We start from the raw sequence: 17,202 nt of genomic DNA, 5'->3' as shown, positions 1-17,202 counted from the left end.
TGATTTATCACAGTTTGCATTGATATATGAACGTTTTCTGCTTTGAGGCGTCACTGCAGAGACGTCTCAGTTGGTACACGAGTCCCATGTTTCAGGGAGACGGTGTATTTCTGGACCCGGCGGGGCGAGTCCAAAGACTCCTCTGCCTCCCACTGAGAGGTCTGTAATTACGCGCCCGCTGATTACAGCCTGTTCCCCGCAGGGCGCACAGGAGCAGCGCACAGAGAAAGCACCCCTTTCATCCACAAACATATGTACAAGGGCGAATATATAAACTTCACTTCTTCTCTCAGGGGCGTTTATCTCTAAATATGAAGGACGTCTATTTATGGCTCCTCTCTTTATTTTATTCTCGTTATTTCAGCTGCTTGAAGACGTTGATATTAGAGCGAGGGGAACACGGCGGCATTCATCCAAGTTTAGAAGCCCAACGAGACATCGTGCACTCTTTGGCAAAGATATTACAAATAATCTGTGACGCGCAATGTGGTCAAATGGTACATCGGCCTGAGCTTGTTTAGCACTTTTGTACTTCCTGACGACTCAAATCTCTTAGACACTGCAGGTCACACCTTCACACTCACACACTGACTGTGTCCATCAGGATCAACTAATCCCATTCATACACCGCCGACGAAGCAGCAGGAGTAACTTGGGGTTCAGTGTCTTGCACAAGGAGCTGGGGATCGAACCCCCGACCTTCTGGCTAAGAGAAAACCGACTCTATCACTGAGCCACAGCAGCTAAGAAAATAATGTACCATATTATCTAACGACTCAAAGGGATGTGCAATGTTTGGTAGATGTGCATTTTGTCTCTTTATTTTCCCTTTTTTTCTCTGTCTCAGTTGCTGAATTGAAAAAAGAAACCTGGAGGAGGAGGGCGACCGGTAGCAGCTTGTCTTGTGTTTGTCTGCATGAGTTTAGGAGATGATTTTGCTTCCTCCCGATCTTCAGTAAGAGAAGAAGAGAAAAGAATGGAGACATCTTGGTGTCCTCGACGTCCTCTCTTTGGTGAGTTTGAGCTTCTGCCCTCAGGCAGGAGATATGGACTGAAAGTTAGGGTGAGGCAGGATTTCCAGCATGGAGACCGTCATCAACATGACTCCAGAGCCCCCTGCAGGAACATACAGGTGACATCACTCAGGCCTCATCCAATCATATTTACAGTCTGTTATTTTATGTGTTTTATGTAGTTTCTAATGTCTGAGTCGATGTGCCCGTGTTTCTTGTTTTCACCTGGCTGCAAAACAAATTTCCCCTCGGGGACAATAATGTCAATGTTGAATAAACACATCTGGATGAACGCCTCAGACAACATGAGGAGGTGGCGTTTCATTTCTTTCAGAAGAAGTGAGGTGTGTTCTGCTCGCTCAGTCGATTGACGTCATACAGAAGCTACAGTTCTCACCAGCACATCGGCCTCAGACCTTTTATTCACTCCCCCTCCCTCATCCCTCCCCCCACACTTCCTGTTTCCCTTCAGCCGTCTCATCAAAAACCAAACACACACAAAGAAGCCCATTTTAAAAATTCTTTATTAATTTTTCTTATAATCAATGTTTGATACTTGAAGCAAGAATAATGAACAAAAATGCTGAGCAGACACAAGGCTTCGTCCAGGTTTCGTTTTTTTTTTTTTCTTCCTCTCTCCTCTTCGTCTGATTGGCTTTCTCGATATTCACACGACCTCCGACATTAAACAGCGGTTCTGCTTTTCTCATGATGCGTTATGGCAAGGTGCAGGGAACACAGACAAGGGGAAACATTTAAAACCCACCTCCCACACAAATACCCTCTTCAGCACAACCACCAAACAAAATGAAAAAAAAAAAATACAGAAAATATGGTCATGTTATTTACAGCTTTCACACATTTCCTAGACCTTAATTACAAACATACATCTATCTTTCAACGTCACATTTCTCAACCTACTGAGTCCCTTTGGATCACTATTCACTACTCCTCAAATACTTCTCTCTCTTTCTCTCTCTCGTGCCGACGGTGCTGTAAAGAAACTGATATACAGGATAGGGCAGTGTCGTTGCATCAGACCCGTTTCTGTTTCTGCAGCTTTCCTCTCACTCTCTTAAATCATGATGGATCTAAAGACTGTGCGTTCACAAACAGCTTCTCGGTTTGACATCGTTTCTGAGGATGTTTTGAATACCCGTACCGAGGTTGGAAAGCGGTGAACGTCAGCGGCAGCAAAGTAAACAAATCCAGACCAGAAAATGTCGCCTGGTGGATTGTGGGATGGGGTCGGCAGGACTTCAGAAACAGGGTCTTTTTGAACGAGTTTTTCCTTTAGTACGAGCACCTCAAAGTGGTTTTTAAATCCGGGCACCTATCGACTCTTCTACACAAACCTATCACACAACAGTCCCCTTTTAAACACTCACGTCCGTGCTCTCCTCTATGGCACTTTCAGGTCTTTACAGTGGTAACAAACATTGAAGGCAAACAACAGACTGAACCATAAGCCGTCTCAGCTTCCATATGGGGAACGAACATCAGGAGGAAGCAGAGCTGCTTGAACAGAGCAGCTCGGACCGGGCGTTGAAATGGTTCCTTAACTGACTGATGGAGGGCTAATTGGGGAGTAACCTTAAGATATACAAGATGTGGAAGTGCTAAGAGGGATACGAGCACAGCTGGAACAAGAAACACTAAACGACAAGAGGAGGAACCTGGGTGTTCAATTCATCCAAGTTCAAGACCTCACTGCAAAAAAAAATCAAATCTTACCAAGTCACAAATATCTCATCACATGTTATTATAAGCCACATTCACCTGACAAGCCCAGAAAAACATCCTATTTCAAGATATAGAGAGCAGAAAATGAAGCCTGAAGTGATGAGTACAAATATCTGCCAAAGCTGCAAGAAACTTTTATCCGAATGTCTAAAGTAGGAGGAATATCTGAGAAAGGTTGTCAAAAATGTCTTTTTGTTTTTAATACTCCGTGTTTAAATCAATGCATTCTTTGTTATTTTTAATGAAAGATGGAACAAAAGAGTGCTGAAGCTTTAAAAAACACCTAGATCTTATTCATCAGACTGCTGTGTCGGAGAGGAATGCATCCATTAAGGATTGCAGACAATCTCCTGCACGCGCTATTGCACAAATATGAGCTAACTGTGCAATTTAGACAGTTCGCGATATTGGGTGTCTAAGACTTCTACATTTGTTGCCATGGTAACTGAACAGGTATGGATATTAAGAAGTCTGTTATCCTGACAACCTTTCATGTCAGTTCTACTTTAGCAAATTTTGCTATGATTCAGTTTTTATTTTTTTTATTTATTCTTATTGGGACTCGTCAGGTGATCGTGACTTGTATCAAATGTAAAAGATTCATTTGGCTAGAAAATAGACAAACACACTTGCTTAGATTTAAGTTTTTTTGCAGTGCAGTTTTGACCTCTCTACTGAGTTCCCCCTAAAAATAAAAAAAGCAGAGATCCATAGTGACAGGAAGCCAGAAGAGGCACGTGTTCACGCACAATCCAGACCTTCAACGTCCATCATGAACAGTTTCTGTAGCACTCCTCGGATGCTTTGTTTTAAGTCTCAGATCTGTATAAAAAAAACAATCCCACTACAGCTGACGACACGTGTATGTTGGACATCAACCCGAGTGGTTGCCTAACACCGAGGCAGTTGACTGAACCTCGCACAGAAACTCCGCAGAGCCGAGGTCAGTGTCGTCATGGGCAACACAGAGATGTCACAAACACAAAACGACCGAGGGGTTTCACTTTACAGAGGTGTTTTTCCCGCCTGCGTCAAGAACTGCCGAGGATTGTTGTGGAATGTGTTTCTCCGCCTGACGCACGCGGTGCATGTTAATTAAGGACAGATAGAAAGGAATGCATGTTTACACGGACCGTTGTCCACAGTCAGAACGACGGGAAGCAGCAGGAGTGGCAGAAAGCAGGCGTTAGTTTGAGCAGCTTGGGACACAGACGGCAGACGTCTCATTCACATCTCGTCTGTGGGCTAAGCGGTATGTTGGCTGCGACAGGTTTATCTGTGCTCATTCAGAATTAAACATCCTCGCTGTAGATTTTAAGGATGTGGAAATAACTTTTAGTTTATTGTTTTTATTTCAAAGAACGTCAATGACAGCGGTCTCCTCCTCCTTTTATAACCTGTTGACTGCAATAAGCATTCCTGGTTTGGATGTTTCCACATAAAAAAAAAAGAAATACTGTAAAGGGGGCGTTCCCATAATCGGAAATTTGGCAACTTTATCATTTTGGGGGAAATAATGTTGAAACAACTGAACCTACTTAAAAATATGTGGAGATGCAAAGGGGACTCTATAGACACCGTTTTTTCCTTGGTCATAATTCTAAAATCAAGAATAAGTAGGACTGTTTGACACAAGTAGACAAAATAAAAAAAAAGACTGCCACACAATAAAAGGAATAGAGTCTTGTCACAAAAAAGCGAGAGTGTTTCCTGCTTAGTTTGCCACACGTCCTTATTCCACCTGTGTTGAAGTGAGGGGTCGGGGGGCTGGATAAGAAAAAGTTCATCTGGAATGTTGCTAGGGATCGTTGCTAGGCAGGCCTCAGGCGAAACACTGTCATTGAGAGAGGCAGTGACTGGTCCCGCCCACCCCCAGCCAATGGAACGTCCTGAATTGTAGCGGGTCGGGGTCAAGGGTCACTAAATGGCAATTTTGGACATTTGCTCTTCAAGTTTGATGATTCGCTTCTCCTGACTGCTGACCAGGTCCTTTAGGGATTTGATTTCTTTCAAGATCTCCTCCAGCTTGGCTTCAGATTTCTGCGGGATAAACGAGAGAGCAGTGAGACTTTTGCGACATCTATCACAACGCTGCCGCCACCAACACTCAGACTGCAGCCAGTGTCATACCTAAACCGACTCATAAAACCTTTTCACACATGAACAAAACTCCTGAAATTCCCCCTCAATTTAGGGGCGAGCTGCATGTGTGAACACATACAGCAGAACTTTTCACCGCAACTTTATCCAAACTTTTCTGTCAGCCCCTTAGTAAGAGAAGCAACAAGTCAGGACGTGTAAAAGCAGCAAATAATATTCAGGAAAATTAACCACGAGTGACCAGTAAGAGTAATCAGGTTTATATCTGGCCACCATTGTGAACCAGGAGGGATCTACAAGTCACAAAGCTGCTTCCTTTCTATACACTCTTTGATGATACCTTGAATACGTCCTATTAAACATAAAATTGTTGTAAAGGCAAAAATGATGCATCTCACAGATGGAGATTTTCTCCGTCATACAGGATGCGGGGGTCTCAGGAGGCAGGACGTGATGTCAAATGTACACATGAAAAAGTCTGGATAAAGTCGGAGTAATAACTTGGACTGTTTGCGTTCACACATACAGTTCACCCAGGAAATTTGTGTCGAGTTTTGTAAATATGGCAATAATAGGGCTTTGGGTATGTTGTTAATATTACAGACTTCCACAGCGTCCATTTTACATATTGTCCTTCCTCCTACTCCTCTCAAGGGAAAATCCTCCGCTGTGATGGACATGTGTGGAAGGGCAACTCCGAGAGATTTAAGGGGCAGGCTGTCCAGAAATGTTCTAGACATTTTCAGGAGTGAAAAAGGGCTATGAGACTGGCCAGGTCCAGGACTCTGAGGGTTAACATGTTTGGTCAGCACTGGAGCTCAGTGGGCTGTGATTACAGAGCAGAACTGCACAGAGACACATGGGCTGGGTCCCGGGCGGGCGGCTGTGTTGTGGGTGAGGTGCGGCAGGACGCCCAGCAGCAGGCACCCATAGCAGCAGCAGACCCCTCAGTTTGTGGGTCGAACAACATTTACAAACCATCTCATAAAGACAGCCAGCAATCTGCACCGCTTTGAACATGTACAATTTGTCTGTGTGACACTGAGAGCCCCAGAGAGACGGCGACAACCAGAGGGAGCCAGAAGTGAGGGGCATTAATGACAGAGAGATGGGAGGTGGGTCAGAAAAAGACTCTGATGTCTGATATGTTTAAAGTGTAAAGAACGACGAACGCACTCCATTATTTAAATCCTCTGAGGGATAATTGAGCTCACACAACCTGTTCTTAAGCAAATTTAAGCAAAACTATAAAATCTCTGTTATTAAGGTTGGAGGGTATCGAACAGGATCAAAGTCCTAAAAAGGTCGTACTATGCCGTTTGGCTAGATCCTGTATGCACTTCCTCTACTTTGTATTTTACATATGAAGCCATGTTCATTGCAAAGTCAATGTTAAATAACAATAAATAACTGAACTGAAACTGATTCCTGAATATAATCAATTATCAGAAAGAGTAAAGACTTACGATTGATGGAGTCGGGGAGGCAGACCTGTTGGCAGGGCTCGAGTTCTCTGACTTCTTGGTCCCCTTGCCGTCCAAAAAGTTCTTTTTAACCACCTTGAATTCGCGGCTTTTGTTGGGGACGTAGCCGTTCTTGAGGGAGATGGGAATGGGGTCTCCATTCTTGCCCTCGAACCAATCCTCGGCCTCCAGGGCGGGGTCCGGGCCGGCCGTGTCCGGGTACAGATCATCCTGGAAGAGGTCAGACTGACGGGAGGGGGGGGGACAGAAAACTCTTAAACCAGCACAGTGACAGATAAGGCCTCAGGAGGCATCCAGTCATTGAGAAAAACAAACCAAGCGGTCTCATTGGTTTAATAAACTTCAGTTAAGAACTCACCTTTCTGGGGACAGTCATCACAATGGGCTCACACTTCCTTTCATGCAGTTTGAAGAACCTGCAAATACACAAAAACAAACAAATTACACACAATAATAAACAAAACAGGTAACAGGCTGTTTTTAAATAGTTCAACATGGACAGTCCAGAGAGAGATCAGTGATTACTCTGCCACCCTGTGGTGAAGCTAGAAACTGCACATTACATCTTAGGACAATAATCAAAAATGTGAGACACACTTTAATTTTCTATAAGTTAAATTATTGGGCGGTTTTTTTGCATTTACTGGATAGGACAGCTGAGGAGTGACAGCAAATGAGAGAGTGGGGGACGACATGCAGCAAAGGGCCGAGGTCAGATTCAGAACCCACAGCGACGAGGACTACAGCCTCTGAACACGGGGCGTGCGCCATGACCTTGAGGCTATCTGGTGCCCCGTGAGAGACACTTTGATGTCAGGAGGAATAACTTTTAATTTGACAAATATTATTTGCATTTTAGCCAGTTTCTGAATTAGCTGTTGTTGCTGTTTATCTGTCTCTCCCTGTTCGTTCAGCAGATGGCAGTTCAACATGAGATGAGTCTGCTTGAGGTTTGTTGAAGGATGTTTTTCTTTGCTAACGTTACTTTGCTCGATGTTGGCGAGTGTTTTGCTCAGGGCGGATTGGTGTTGGATCTTTGTAAAGTGGTAAAGTGTCTTGAGGTAACATTTGTTAAGACTTGACGCTGCTCAAATGAAGATTGATTGACTTGATTAACCCTCCATCTGACAACATTTACCTTGCAATTTCGCACTTATTGACGTCAAGGCCTCTCTTAGGCATGTAGCCCATCCCCCTCTGAGGCTCCTTGGAGGAGTAGGCGCTGAGATAGTGAACATAGGGAGACTCATCCGTGATTTCAAAGTAACGGATGGTGCTGTCACCCTGTCAGGAAACAAAGAAGAGTTTCTGTTTCTGCGTTCTGTTGATGACTCTTGATGTAATTTAATTGTGTGCTTGGAGGGTAACGCACCTTCCCACAGAGGTAAACCACGTTGGTGTCTGGATCGTAAAAGGGCAGCAGAACTCCGTTGCTGGTGTCCATCTCGTGAACGGTCATGGGCTCCTCCATGTTTTGCTGATGAAAGAGCGCAAAGGTTAATAAGACATCTTCTGGAGTGATGACAAACACAGATATGAGCTTGTTCTCTGAAATAAGGTTGTCAAAATGTTCAATACTTAAGATACTTTTAACACCAGTAACAAGTCTTACAATGAAACAATGAAAAAAATATCAACCATTTTGCAAAAGTTTGGAAGCCCAAAAAACCCAGATTCTGACAATAACAATTTCAACAAGTAATAGAAATATAAAATAGTATGGTAAGTTCTTTAGACGACTCGGGTACCTACTATTCCCATTAGTTAAATTATGTTATATCGTAAAATGTGGAAATGCTGTGCTGCTTACTGCGTTCCAAAGGACGATCTGTCGCTCGCTCATGCGACTGAAACCGGTTGTGAGGAGGTTTCCATCGGAGAGGAAAATGGCTCTCATTGGTCGAGCGCCCTCATGTGCCTTCTCCTTCTCCTGTGAAGTTTACAGAATACAAAACTTATGTTTATTTTTGTCCCTTTTTTGTTTATCCTACAATTCCAGTCAATAGGTGGCTGTGTTTCTATGTCAGGTCTTGGTTGGTCTATAAATCACAGTCTGAGGTACTTTAAGTTGACACCAATCGGCTGTAACTTTTTTAAATTTATTTTCTGAATGTTAGAGAGACAGCTACACATTGATGAGTATAAATCCAGTGTCATTAATAATTATGGTTCACATACAACAAAAGAAAAAAACATCACAACAAAGACATCTTTAAAAAGCGCTTACAGCAATGATGGTCTCCTTGCGAGGGTCGATGACACGGATGGCCTTGTCCTTGCACGAGGTGCAGATGAGGCTTCCGTTGCGGTTCCAGCACACGTTGAAAATGACGTCAGGGTGCATGTCCTCCAGGCTGATCATGGCCTCCCCTGTGCCCACGTTCCAGATGTAGATCTGGTTGTCGCAACCTTCAGACAGGGTGACATAAAAGGTGAGCAGGACAGCAGCACATTCAAGACACACAATATTTTCACCTCGAGACATCTGCCACAAAGACGACATGTCATGGCTAGAAGATTCAGCAGAGTTGCTGTGTAGATTTTTAGATAAAAAGAGATCCTTTTGGGGCATAGGTTTAGATCATTTAGCACAGGAGGCCCCCAGGCTAGAAGACTACAGTCCTCAACACATTGTCTGAATGTTCGACTCCCAGCCTCCCTTTGATGCACGTCTACCCGACTCTCTCCTCCCAACATTTCCTGTCTCTCTTAAGCCGTCCTATCTAATAAAAGGCAAAAAAAGTGTCCTTTTACCTGCACTTAGCAGGACATTGCGTGCTGTTGGGTGCCATGTGATGATGCCAACACGCTTGGAGTGGCCCTCCAGAACCACTACAGGCTCAGATAGTGCAGTGACGAGACCATTCTCAGGTATCTGCCACACCTGAGGAGGACATGAACAGCACAGAGATCAAGGAATGAAGTGACAGTGAAGCCTTGTTACATGTTATTGTCTTACATCAGGATGAATCAAGCCCAGCCTAGCAACAGTATCAAGGCACAGAAAACATTACAAACTGCAGTTACCAGAATGTACCTGCAGGGGGCAGCAGTAACCAAGAGTTCAGCAGCATACAACAGCATATTATTTACTGACAGATGTGATATTAGCTCCATTTAAGCACCGTAAAGTAAGATTTATTAATTTCACTATTGAAATAAAAGATACACAAAGTATTTTTCTTATAAAAAAAATGCAGCCTGAATGAAATGTGGTCTAGTGTGGTCTAAGAGAAGCTGCTTCCACACTTTGCATTTTCAATCTGAACTCATTCATGGCCTGGGTAAGATAAAGTGAGAGCACAAATGTTTGGGGCACTTACACCAGTCAGTCAAATCAGACATTATAATAATGTAAATAACGTGATGTCGGATCTCAATCACGTGGGAACTGAACAGGTATGACCCGGACCATTCACAGTGAGAGAGCAGGTATGTGTGATAATGTTGGTGGTCATGCAGGAGCTGTGTTTCATCTCTGCTGCTTGCCTGTGTATTGCACCATAATGCTTCCTCCTCTGTACACTACATCCAACACCATCCCTCACACAAACCTAACACATGTGTTGTCCAGAAAACAACACTTATTACTGAGTAGAACATATTTATTGTTTTGTTTCTTATAACCATATCACCATTAACTGGCAGCCATTTTCCTACACCTATTGATGAAAGGTGTCACATGTCTCTCCATCAAACACATAGTTTTAGTGAGGTTATGTCAGACTAATCATTAAATTTACAAACAGGTTTCTGTTCTCTAGTTTCCTGTATTACTGTCTCTAGCAGAAGAATACACAGGGGGCTTTTGTTGCCAAACTTTTCCTGCTCAGAGTCTCGCCTAGCTACATCCAAACCAACCGAGGTCAATTGTTTAGCCTTTCTTCTGTAGTGTTTGGTTATCTTTAATTCACCAGAATTTTTCATCTAGATATTGGCATATTTTTGTAATTTAGACTCAACTTAATTCTCTCTCTCTCTCTCTCTCTTGCATGCAGAAGCTTTTGATTAGAACTATGACTTAATATCTGTAGTTTTAAAATAACCAAGAGATTGTATCGTTCAAAAAACAGGTGGTATTGAAAGGTTTCAAATTTGGCTAACTTTGGACATATTAACTTTATTTCAGTGCATCAAAGCATCAGGTTTGCTCAAAACCTTTTTTAATAGACGTAGAGGGTGTGGCCACTTCCATATCATCAGCATGCATCAGTTACACCGCCATCTTTCACCTAATCTAAAGCAAACATGAGCGTGATCCTTTTTAAGGCTGTGAACTTCCCTTTAAAAAGGTTAAAAGCTGTGAAAAGAGGGACCATTGATGGTTCCTTTTTGACACAGCGTATACTTCTGCAAACATGAAATGAATCTGGCATTGATTCAGGGTTGTTTTTACAGGAAGTCGGCACTTTCAGGTGAGTGGTGGCAGCATACGTAAACAGGCAGCACACTTATCATTTCAGTCTTTCACGGTCCAAATAAGGACATATGGAGGAAAGTAAAACTACAGTCTCAGAAAAGTCGATGAGGTCAGCTCAATAAATAGCTAAATCATTCCCCAGCTCTGATTCCTGCAACACATATTTGGGCCTAATCTAATCCAGAGGGCGAGGACTGCACCCATCCCTGTGTTACAACAGTCCAGCCTTTCGCAATAAAAGCATGTAATCTCTTGTCCCTCATTAGCTCCAGAACGGGGCGTTTTTAGCCTCATTAAAAAGCTCTGAGTTCAAGTGTCAAAGGAGAGACAAATCTTACCATCACTGTGCAGTCCTCTGAGCTGCTGGCGATGACCTGATCATTGTGAGGGCACCAGTCGATGTCCAACACCGGGCCTGTGTGACCACACACTGTGGGGTAGGATTTGTCAATGCGGCCTGTCTGTAAAGACAAAGACGAACAAAACAGAGTAATGAGATTAGTCTCAAGAGAACATCGTCCATGCTGGAAGAGAGAGCGTGTTTTAAAACAGGACAGTTACAGTTTAATCCTAAATCCCACCTGTGAAATTAAGCTGACTCACATGCAAACACAAAATAGGAACATCTCAGAAAAGGCACATTGATGGATTCTAGGGTAAATAAAACATGGGATGCCGCCTAGGCAGAAAATCAGAGATGACAGAGTTTGTTCCACGTCCAAAAGATGTTTAAAGGCTCTTTGTATTTCATTTTATTGAGAAAATCCCAGAAAACAATTCAAATAACATGAATAAACGTTTGCAAAGTGAACATGTTCCTCTTAGTTTTGAGCACTTCATGAGTGAGTGTCTCACCGTCCCATAAAATCTCCAAGTGATGTGAACCAGCATCCATTTTCAAATAAATTTTCACTTATCAATCCTTATTAGCTGGCTGATAATTAAATAATGTGCACTAAGAAGAATACAAACTGTATGAGGCTGAGACTCTCAGGCTTTGATTTGTCTCTCTGCCAAAAGAAAAGGAGCCAGGGTTTTATTGGTGCTGCACTGAAGCAAACTAAGATTAGTTTTAGCCTGTTTTGGACCACCCACAGTAATTAAGGAAAGTTATTAGTGGTGACGTCATTTACAGAAGACACATGCCAACAGATGCTTAGTTTTCCACCGCATCTCCTTACTTTAAAATGGCCCCGAATTCAACCTTAAACCATGGGCCCTTTACATAACCTACTTATGTCAATGGAAAATGAACTTGAGCTTGCAAAGCGCTTTTCTAGTCTGACTACTCAAAGCGCTTTTACACTTCATGTCATACATACACACACTGATGGAAGAGGCTGCTAAGTAAAGTGACCATCAGAAGAAGCTAATCACATTCATACACATTCCAACGTGGCCGACGAAGCAGTGGGAGCAATTCTGGGTTAAATATCTTGCCTAAGGACACATCGGACATGTTGCAGCAGGAGCTGGGGATCAACCTTCTGGTTGAGAGACGACGACAACCAACTGAGCCACAGCTTCCCTGTCTACAAATATAAAAATATTGTCTACAAATGAATTCCTGATGAACACACACTCTCATTGCACAATTGTAATGTTCATCCTCACTAATTTTCCAAAAATCTACCTCATCTCCAAACCCTTTAAGACAGAAGTATCCAGTGGTCTCTCCAGATTGATTGGTACCTTCATAAACCCATGCTGTTGTCGTGGGTGACTCAGACACACCCTAGTCTGTCCTGACTCCAAGTATCACCACAGGGCCATAAAGATGATGTCACTAACTGTGGAAAGAGACCTGCTGCGGGTGCAGCCCTATTTAAAGCCCGATGGCTTCCCTAATACAAAAAAGGAAAGAATCCAGTGCCCACAGCATCTCTGCTATTCTAGTAGAAACAGCAATAAGGTTCAAAAAAGGATTTAATCTATTAACTGTTTACTAAATAATAGGTAAAAGGAACAAGACGATTATCAAACCAAACTTTAAAGAAAGTAAGTCGGTGTATTAATAATATTAAGCCCACTAAGCTTTCATTACAATATGTGTAACACGATAACGTAAAAACATAACATCTAAGAACTCTAAAATGCCCCAAAGAAGGTTTAGTGCATGATTAATGGGATTATTCACAGCTATCAGGAGTCAGTTCCATCTCATATCAAGCTTCATCTTTTTACTTTCACTACTGTCTGAATTATCCCGCTTCATCTATCCCGCTGTTAACTTCATCTTTGGCCAATTCACTTCTGTTGACATTTCCCTCAAATTTGTTTAAATGCCACAGTGAGGAGGAGACATGAAGTAGTGACTTGGTGAGTCAAATTGGCAGAGAAATCTGTTTAGAGCGCCATGTTTTTTTTCCCTTTAAATGTCAATATTATGCTCCGGCTCTTAATCCCATAGCTACAACTTCAAGCATGCTGCTGCTATGGCTGAAATCAATAACTAACATAATTCATGTCTCAGAGGTCTGTCCATATTCTGTGAGACTGATCAGATTCAATCTGGATCAAGACAGTCCTCCAATGGCTGGACATGCACACAAATCACAGGTAGGTAATATATCAAAATATCAGACTGGTAACCAACAAAGACCGTTTATGGTAACCATGCAGTCAGCTGAATGAATCATAGTTACATTGTGACACAAGTAAGAGATCAGAGTCCGGTGTATGTGAGAATTTACTGTGTGTGTGTGCGCGCGTGTGTGTGTGTGTGTGTGTGTGTGTGTGTGTGTGTGTGTGTGTGTGTGTGTGTGTGTGTGTGTGTGTGTGTGTGTGTGTGTGTGTGTGTGTGTGTGTGCACAAGGTCTCGTCTCAAACTCACCCTGACGACTGAACACACCCTGATATCCACCCTGACTAAAGAAAGCAGACTTTGACCCTTCTGTCAATAGATCTATAAACCGCCATCCCATACAGGATAACGTTACGAGGCCAATGACCTCGCCTTTGCAGTCGAGTCTCAGTTTACACTTTCTTCAAGATACATCAGAAAACACAAAATCATGCATTACACCGCAGAGATGAAATATTCATTTCAGCGCACACAGAACAGCTGCATATTAAAGCTGAATGCACTGAATTTGTACTGCATGTGATTCCACAGGAACAGGATGTAAAGCAGGAAGGACAAAGAGTGATGACCAGGTGTAACTACAGACACACAAACAAGTCTGACTTAGAAAGAAAAAAAACGTCCCACGGATAAGAGGAGTCAGCAATCAGTGCTGCTAGGGCTTTACAAATAATGGAATATTCGTCCTAATGAGAGGTGTTACTTCCTCTGATTATATAAACGTGATTGAATGCAGAATGGACTTATAAAATGTGTGCTCCGCCCATCGCAAACTCAGAAGCTTATCAAATCAAACACAAATAAAACTAACAGCAATCCCCCTTTGGACAGAAGACATGTCATTCTGTCACGTAGTCATTTCTCCAAAATTACCTGCGCTGTATGTCAAAAATCACAGCTGGTCTTTCATTCTAAGTTTGACGCCAAGACTTAATTCTTAACAGGAATGTAGTACACTGAAGTATAAAGGGAGCTATGTTGATTTGATTGGGGGTTAAAAGTTTTATTTATCTTTATTTAAATTTGGCTCTACAAGAAGAACGCAATTTAGGTCAATGACTGCAAATTTGTACACGAGCGGGAATGTAGCACGGAATGGGATTAATAGAGCAAGACAAGGAACATAGTTTATGGATCAACACTGTAACAGATCATGTTCAGTCTAGTTGTAAAGCGCTAGTTTTGGCATCGTCGACCTCTTCTGTTATGCAAGACACTTAACTATGTTTCAACATGAATTGGTGCTGTACTGTGGTGACGTCTGTGATTGGACAATTTCCAGATGGATTTAACTCGGTGCATTTATATTGATCTTCGCTCTATATGCTTTTAAGATTCCCAACACTGCTGGACAACTGCAACAGATGTTTTGGTTTACGTACAAGCCAAAAGGGGAGTAAACTGTGAATGTGCATGTTAGGACACCGTCACTGTTTACTACAAGCATGAGAAGATTTTGACTTAACAGCCTTTGCAGTAGCCTGGTTGACAGAGCCCCCAAAGATTAAGACCACCAACGAGAGCAATCAGCGTTTCGGCCTCAACACTCTGACATATCTGAGCAAATCCCACATTAGTTCCAGTTTAGGCATACTACTAAGACTCCTACACAACCAATAATCATGTATTCTCGTTTTCAACACTTTTCATTACTGATATCATTGAAAATTATTTATCAAAGGAGAACATCTTAATTCTATAACACTTTAATAAAATTCTTAGCTTCTGTGGTTGTCCTGTAGCAATGAGCCATGACCCCTGTAACACTTAAGCAGAGCCCTGGAGCTCGACCCCATGATCTACCCAACAGGGCAGAAGAGGACCGACAGTTAGTCCAGGCGTTCTTCAAATTCCACACCTCGGCCCCAGGCAGCTCTGGTATGAGTATGACTAATGAGAGCACGACGGCCGCTAGAGTGGCAAATATTGCACCCTTTGAGATGTTAATTACATTTGTGTCAGATATACATAATTAGGAATTCCAGGCTCTGAAGAGCAGACACAAGTAGATCTTACTTCAAGCTGGCATAAAGAAGAAGATATACTTTACTAATCCCACAAGCGGAAATTCTCTGACAACATAGTACTCAAGGTAGGTAATGCAGTTTGCATGTAGTTATCCCTGGAGGTGTTAGCAAAGCCAATAAATAAGGGTTAATGGTGCAGGTATAGAGATCGTATTCAATCGATCAAACGTTGACAAAAAGACACCCCACTAACGCCTTCAATTTATTAGTATTATGCAGAGATGCATTGATTGCTATTTCCTTGGCCAATTCAGATTTTAATTTTCTAAAGCACTAACATTCACAGCTAATTAAATGATGTTTGGAACTTTCCCTTAATGGAAATTAATTTTATGTTCGTCATAAGACATTGACATTTGATTACCGGTTCATTAAAAAAAGAACATCTTCCAAACTGCCCCACATTACATGACCATCTCTCATTCTAACTCAAATAAATCTCTCCAGAACATTTTGATAGTCAGGGCGCACTCACACTTTATAAGCCGGGCCAATCATGTTTGACCCCCAAAGTACATTTCATTTGACTAATGTGAGTGCTCCTTACCGTGGCTCAAGCACACTACACTTCCTTGGCCCTGACACAAGATATTATAGAATGAATTAAACCGTCAAATAATATTTTAACATAATGCGCTCCCCAAGCCTGCTAACCAGAAAGAACGCACGAGAGAGAGAGAGAGCACACACAATCAGCGAGGACACATGTCCGCTCTTGGGTAGAGAGGTACTGTCAGGCAAGAGGAGCAAAGAGATGAGTTATGTTTATCCTCCAATGTGTTGAAGCTTGCTCCCTTGTGCTGATGGGCGCTTAAAATCCACACTGCTGACATGTGACAGCTTGTGTGTGTTGAGGAGGCACTAGAGTTTATTTCGCTATGCGCATGGCATGAAATAGCTTGTGTGCGCGCGTCTGTGATCTGCTCAGAAACGGTTATACTTGTGAGGACTGGTCGGTCACATGCTGATCTATCACCGCACCTTTAGATTTAGACCAACATGCATATTTTTATTACTTAAGTAAAAAAAAGACTGAAGAGTACCAGCCCTCACACTTGTAAAGATAAGTGAGTCTGAGCTATCATAACTTTCACAATACTGCAAGAAAAATAAAACATCGATTAAAACACAAAAAAGACCAACCCCCATCCCAAAAAAAGTATCCAAGGCAACCAGCATCAAGCAAAAAACCAACTACACAAGCATTAAAAAAAAATGCACCCACGCTAACAGCAAGGAGATGAAACTAAGCAGTGGAATACCTAACATGTCCATAAGCACACTATGGACATTAGTATCCAGCAGAGGAATGTCTAAAGCCTAGAAAACAACCAGTTGCATAGCAACAAGCAAGACTGCAGAAAACGAGAGTGAATCATACAGAGATAAATACAAAGCACAACACTGAAACACACAAAAAAAATGGATGAACAGCATTCCCTTAAGGCAAGAGACGGCATTCTTTTCATTCACACAAGAGGCCTGCACCCTTAGTTTCCTTGCAGCTCAACATGTGATTCACACATGCACTCCACTAAAAGGGTCTGCATGCTGTCCACTGCTGCTCAGAGCTCCATGGAAATTTCCACTTTTACAAGGCTCTGCGTCTGTATGATATGGGCCGGAACAACACAGTGAAGGCTGCTTAACGCTGACTGGACACCTGAGCTGATGAAGAGCTAAAAGGATAAAGCAGATACACCTATACAACGACGTGCAACTGGAATGCTGTAGTACAACATAATCCTGGTATCTCATTAGTCGATCTATATGAAGAAGAAGAAGAAGCAGACATACTTTATTAATCCCACAAGGGGAAATTACTTATATG

At 42.4% G+C, this 17,202-nt stretch overlaps 1 protein-coding gene across 1 annotated transcript in view; it reads right to left on the bottom strand.

The window, feature by feature from the left end:
• Positions 1 to 1,519: 1,519 nt before the first annotated feature.
• coro1ca (coronin, actin binding protein, 1Ca) overlaps positions 1,520 to 17,202 on the bottom strand; it is a 33,963-nt gene continuing 18,280 nt past the window's right edge. The window contains exons 3-11 of the mRNA XM_020643234.2: positions 11,099 to 11,221; positions 9,095 to 9,224; positions 8,568 to 8,749; positions 8,151 to 8,270; positions 7,713 to 7,817; positions 7,479 to 7,624; positions 6,699 to 6,756; positions 6,323 to 6,565; positions 1,520 to 4,796 (exon numbers count right to left, since the gene is read on the bottom strand). Of these exons, the coding sequence (XP_020498890.2) occupies positions 4,677 to 4,796; positions 6,323 to 6,565; positions 6,699 to 6,756; positions 7,479 to 7,624; positions 7,713 to 7,817; positions 8,151 to 8,270; positions 8,568 to 8,749; positions 9,095 to 9,224; positions 11,099 to 11,221 (1,227 nt within the window). The 3' untranslated portion in view covers positions 1,520 to 4,676. The remainder of the gene's footprint in view (positions 4,797 to 6,322; positions 6,566 to 6,698; positions 6,757 to 7,478; positions 7,625 to 7,712; positions 7,818 to 8,150; positions 8,271 to 8,567; positions 8,750 to 9,094; positions 9,225 to 11,098; positions 11,222 to 17,202) is intronic.

The sequence above is a fragment of the Labrus bergylta genome, chromosome 2, assembly GCF_963930695.1.
Source record: "Labrus bergylta chromosome 2, fLabBer1.1, whole genome shotgun sequence".
NCBI classification, from domain to species: Eukaryota; Metazoa; Chordata; class Actinopteri; order Labriformes; family Labridae; genus Labrus; species Labrus bergylta.
The sequence above is the reverse complement of the archived record's forward strand: the minus strand, read 5'-3'. Positions and strand labels throughout refer to the sequence as shown.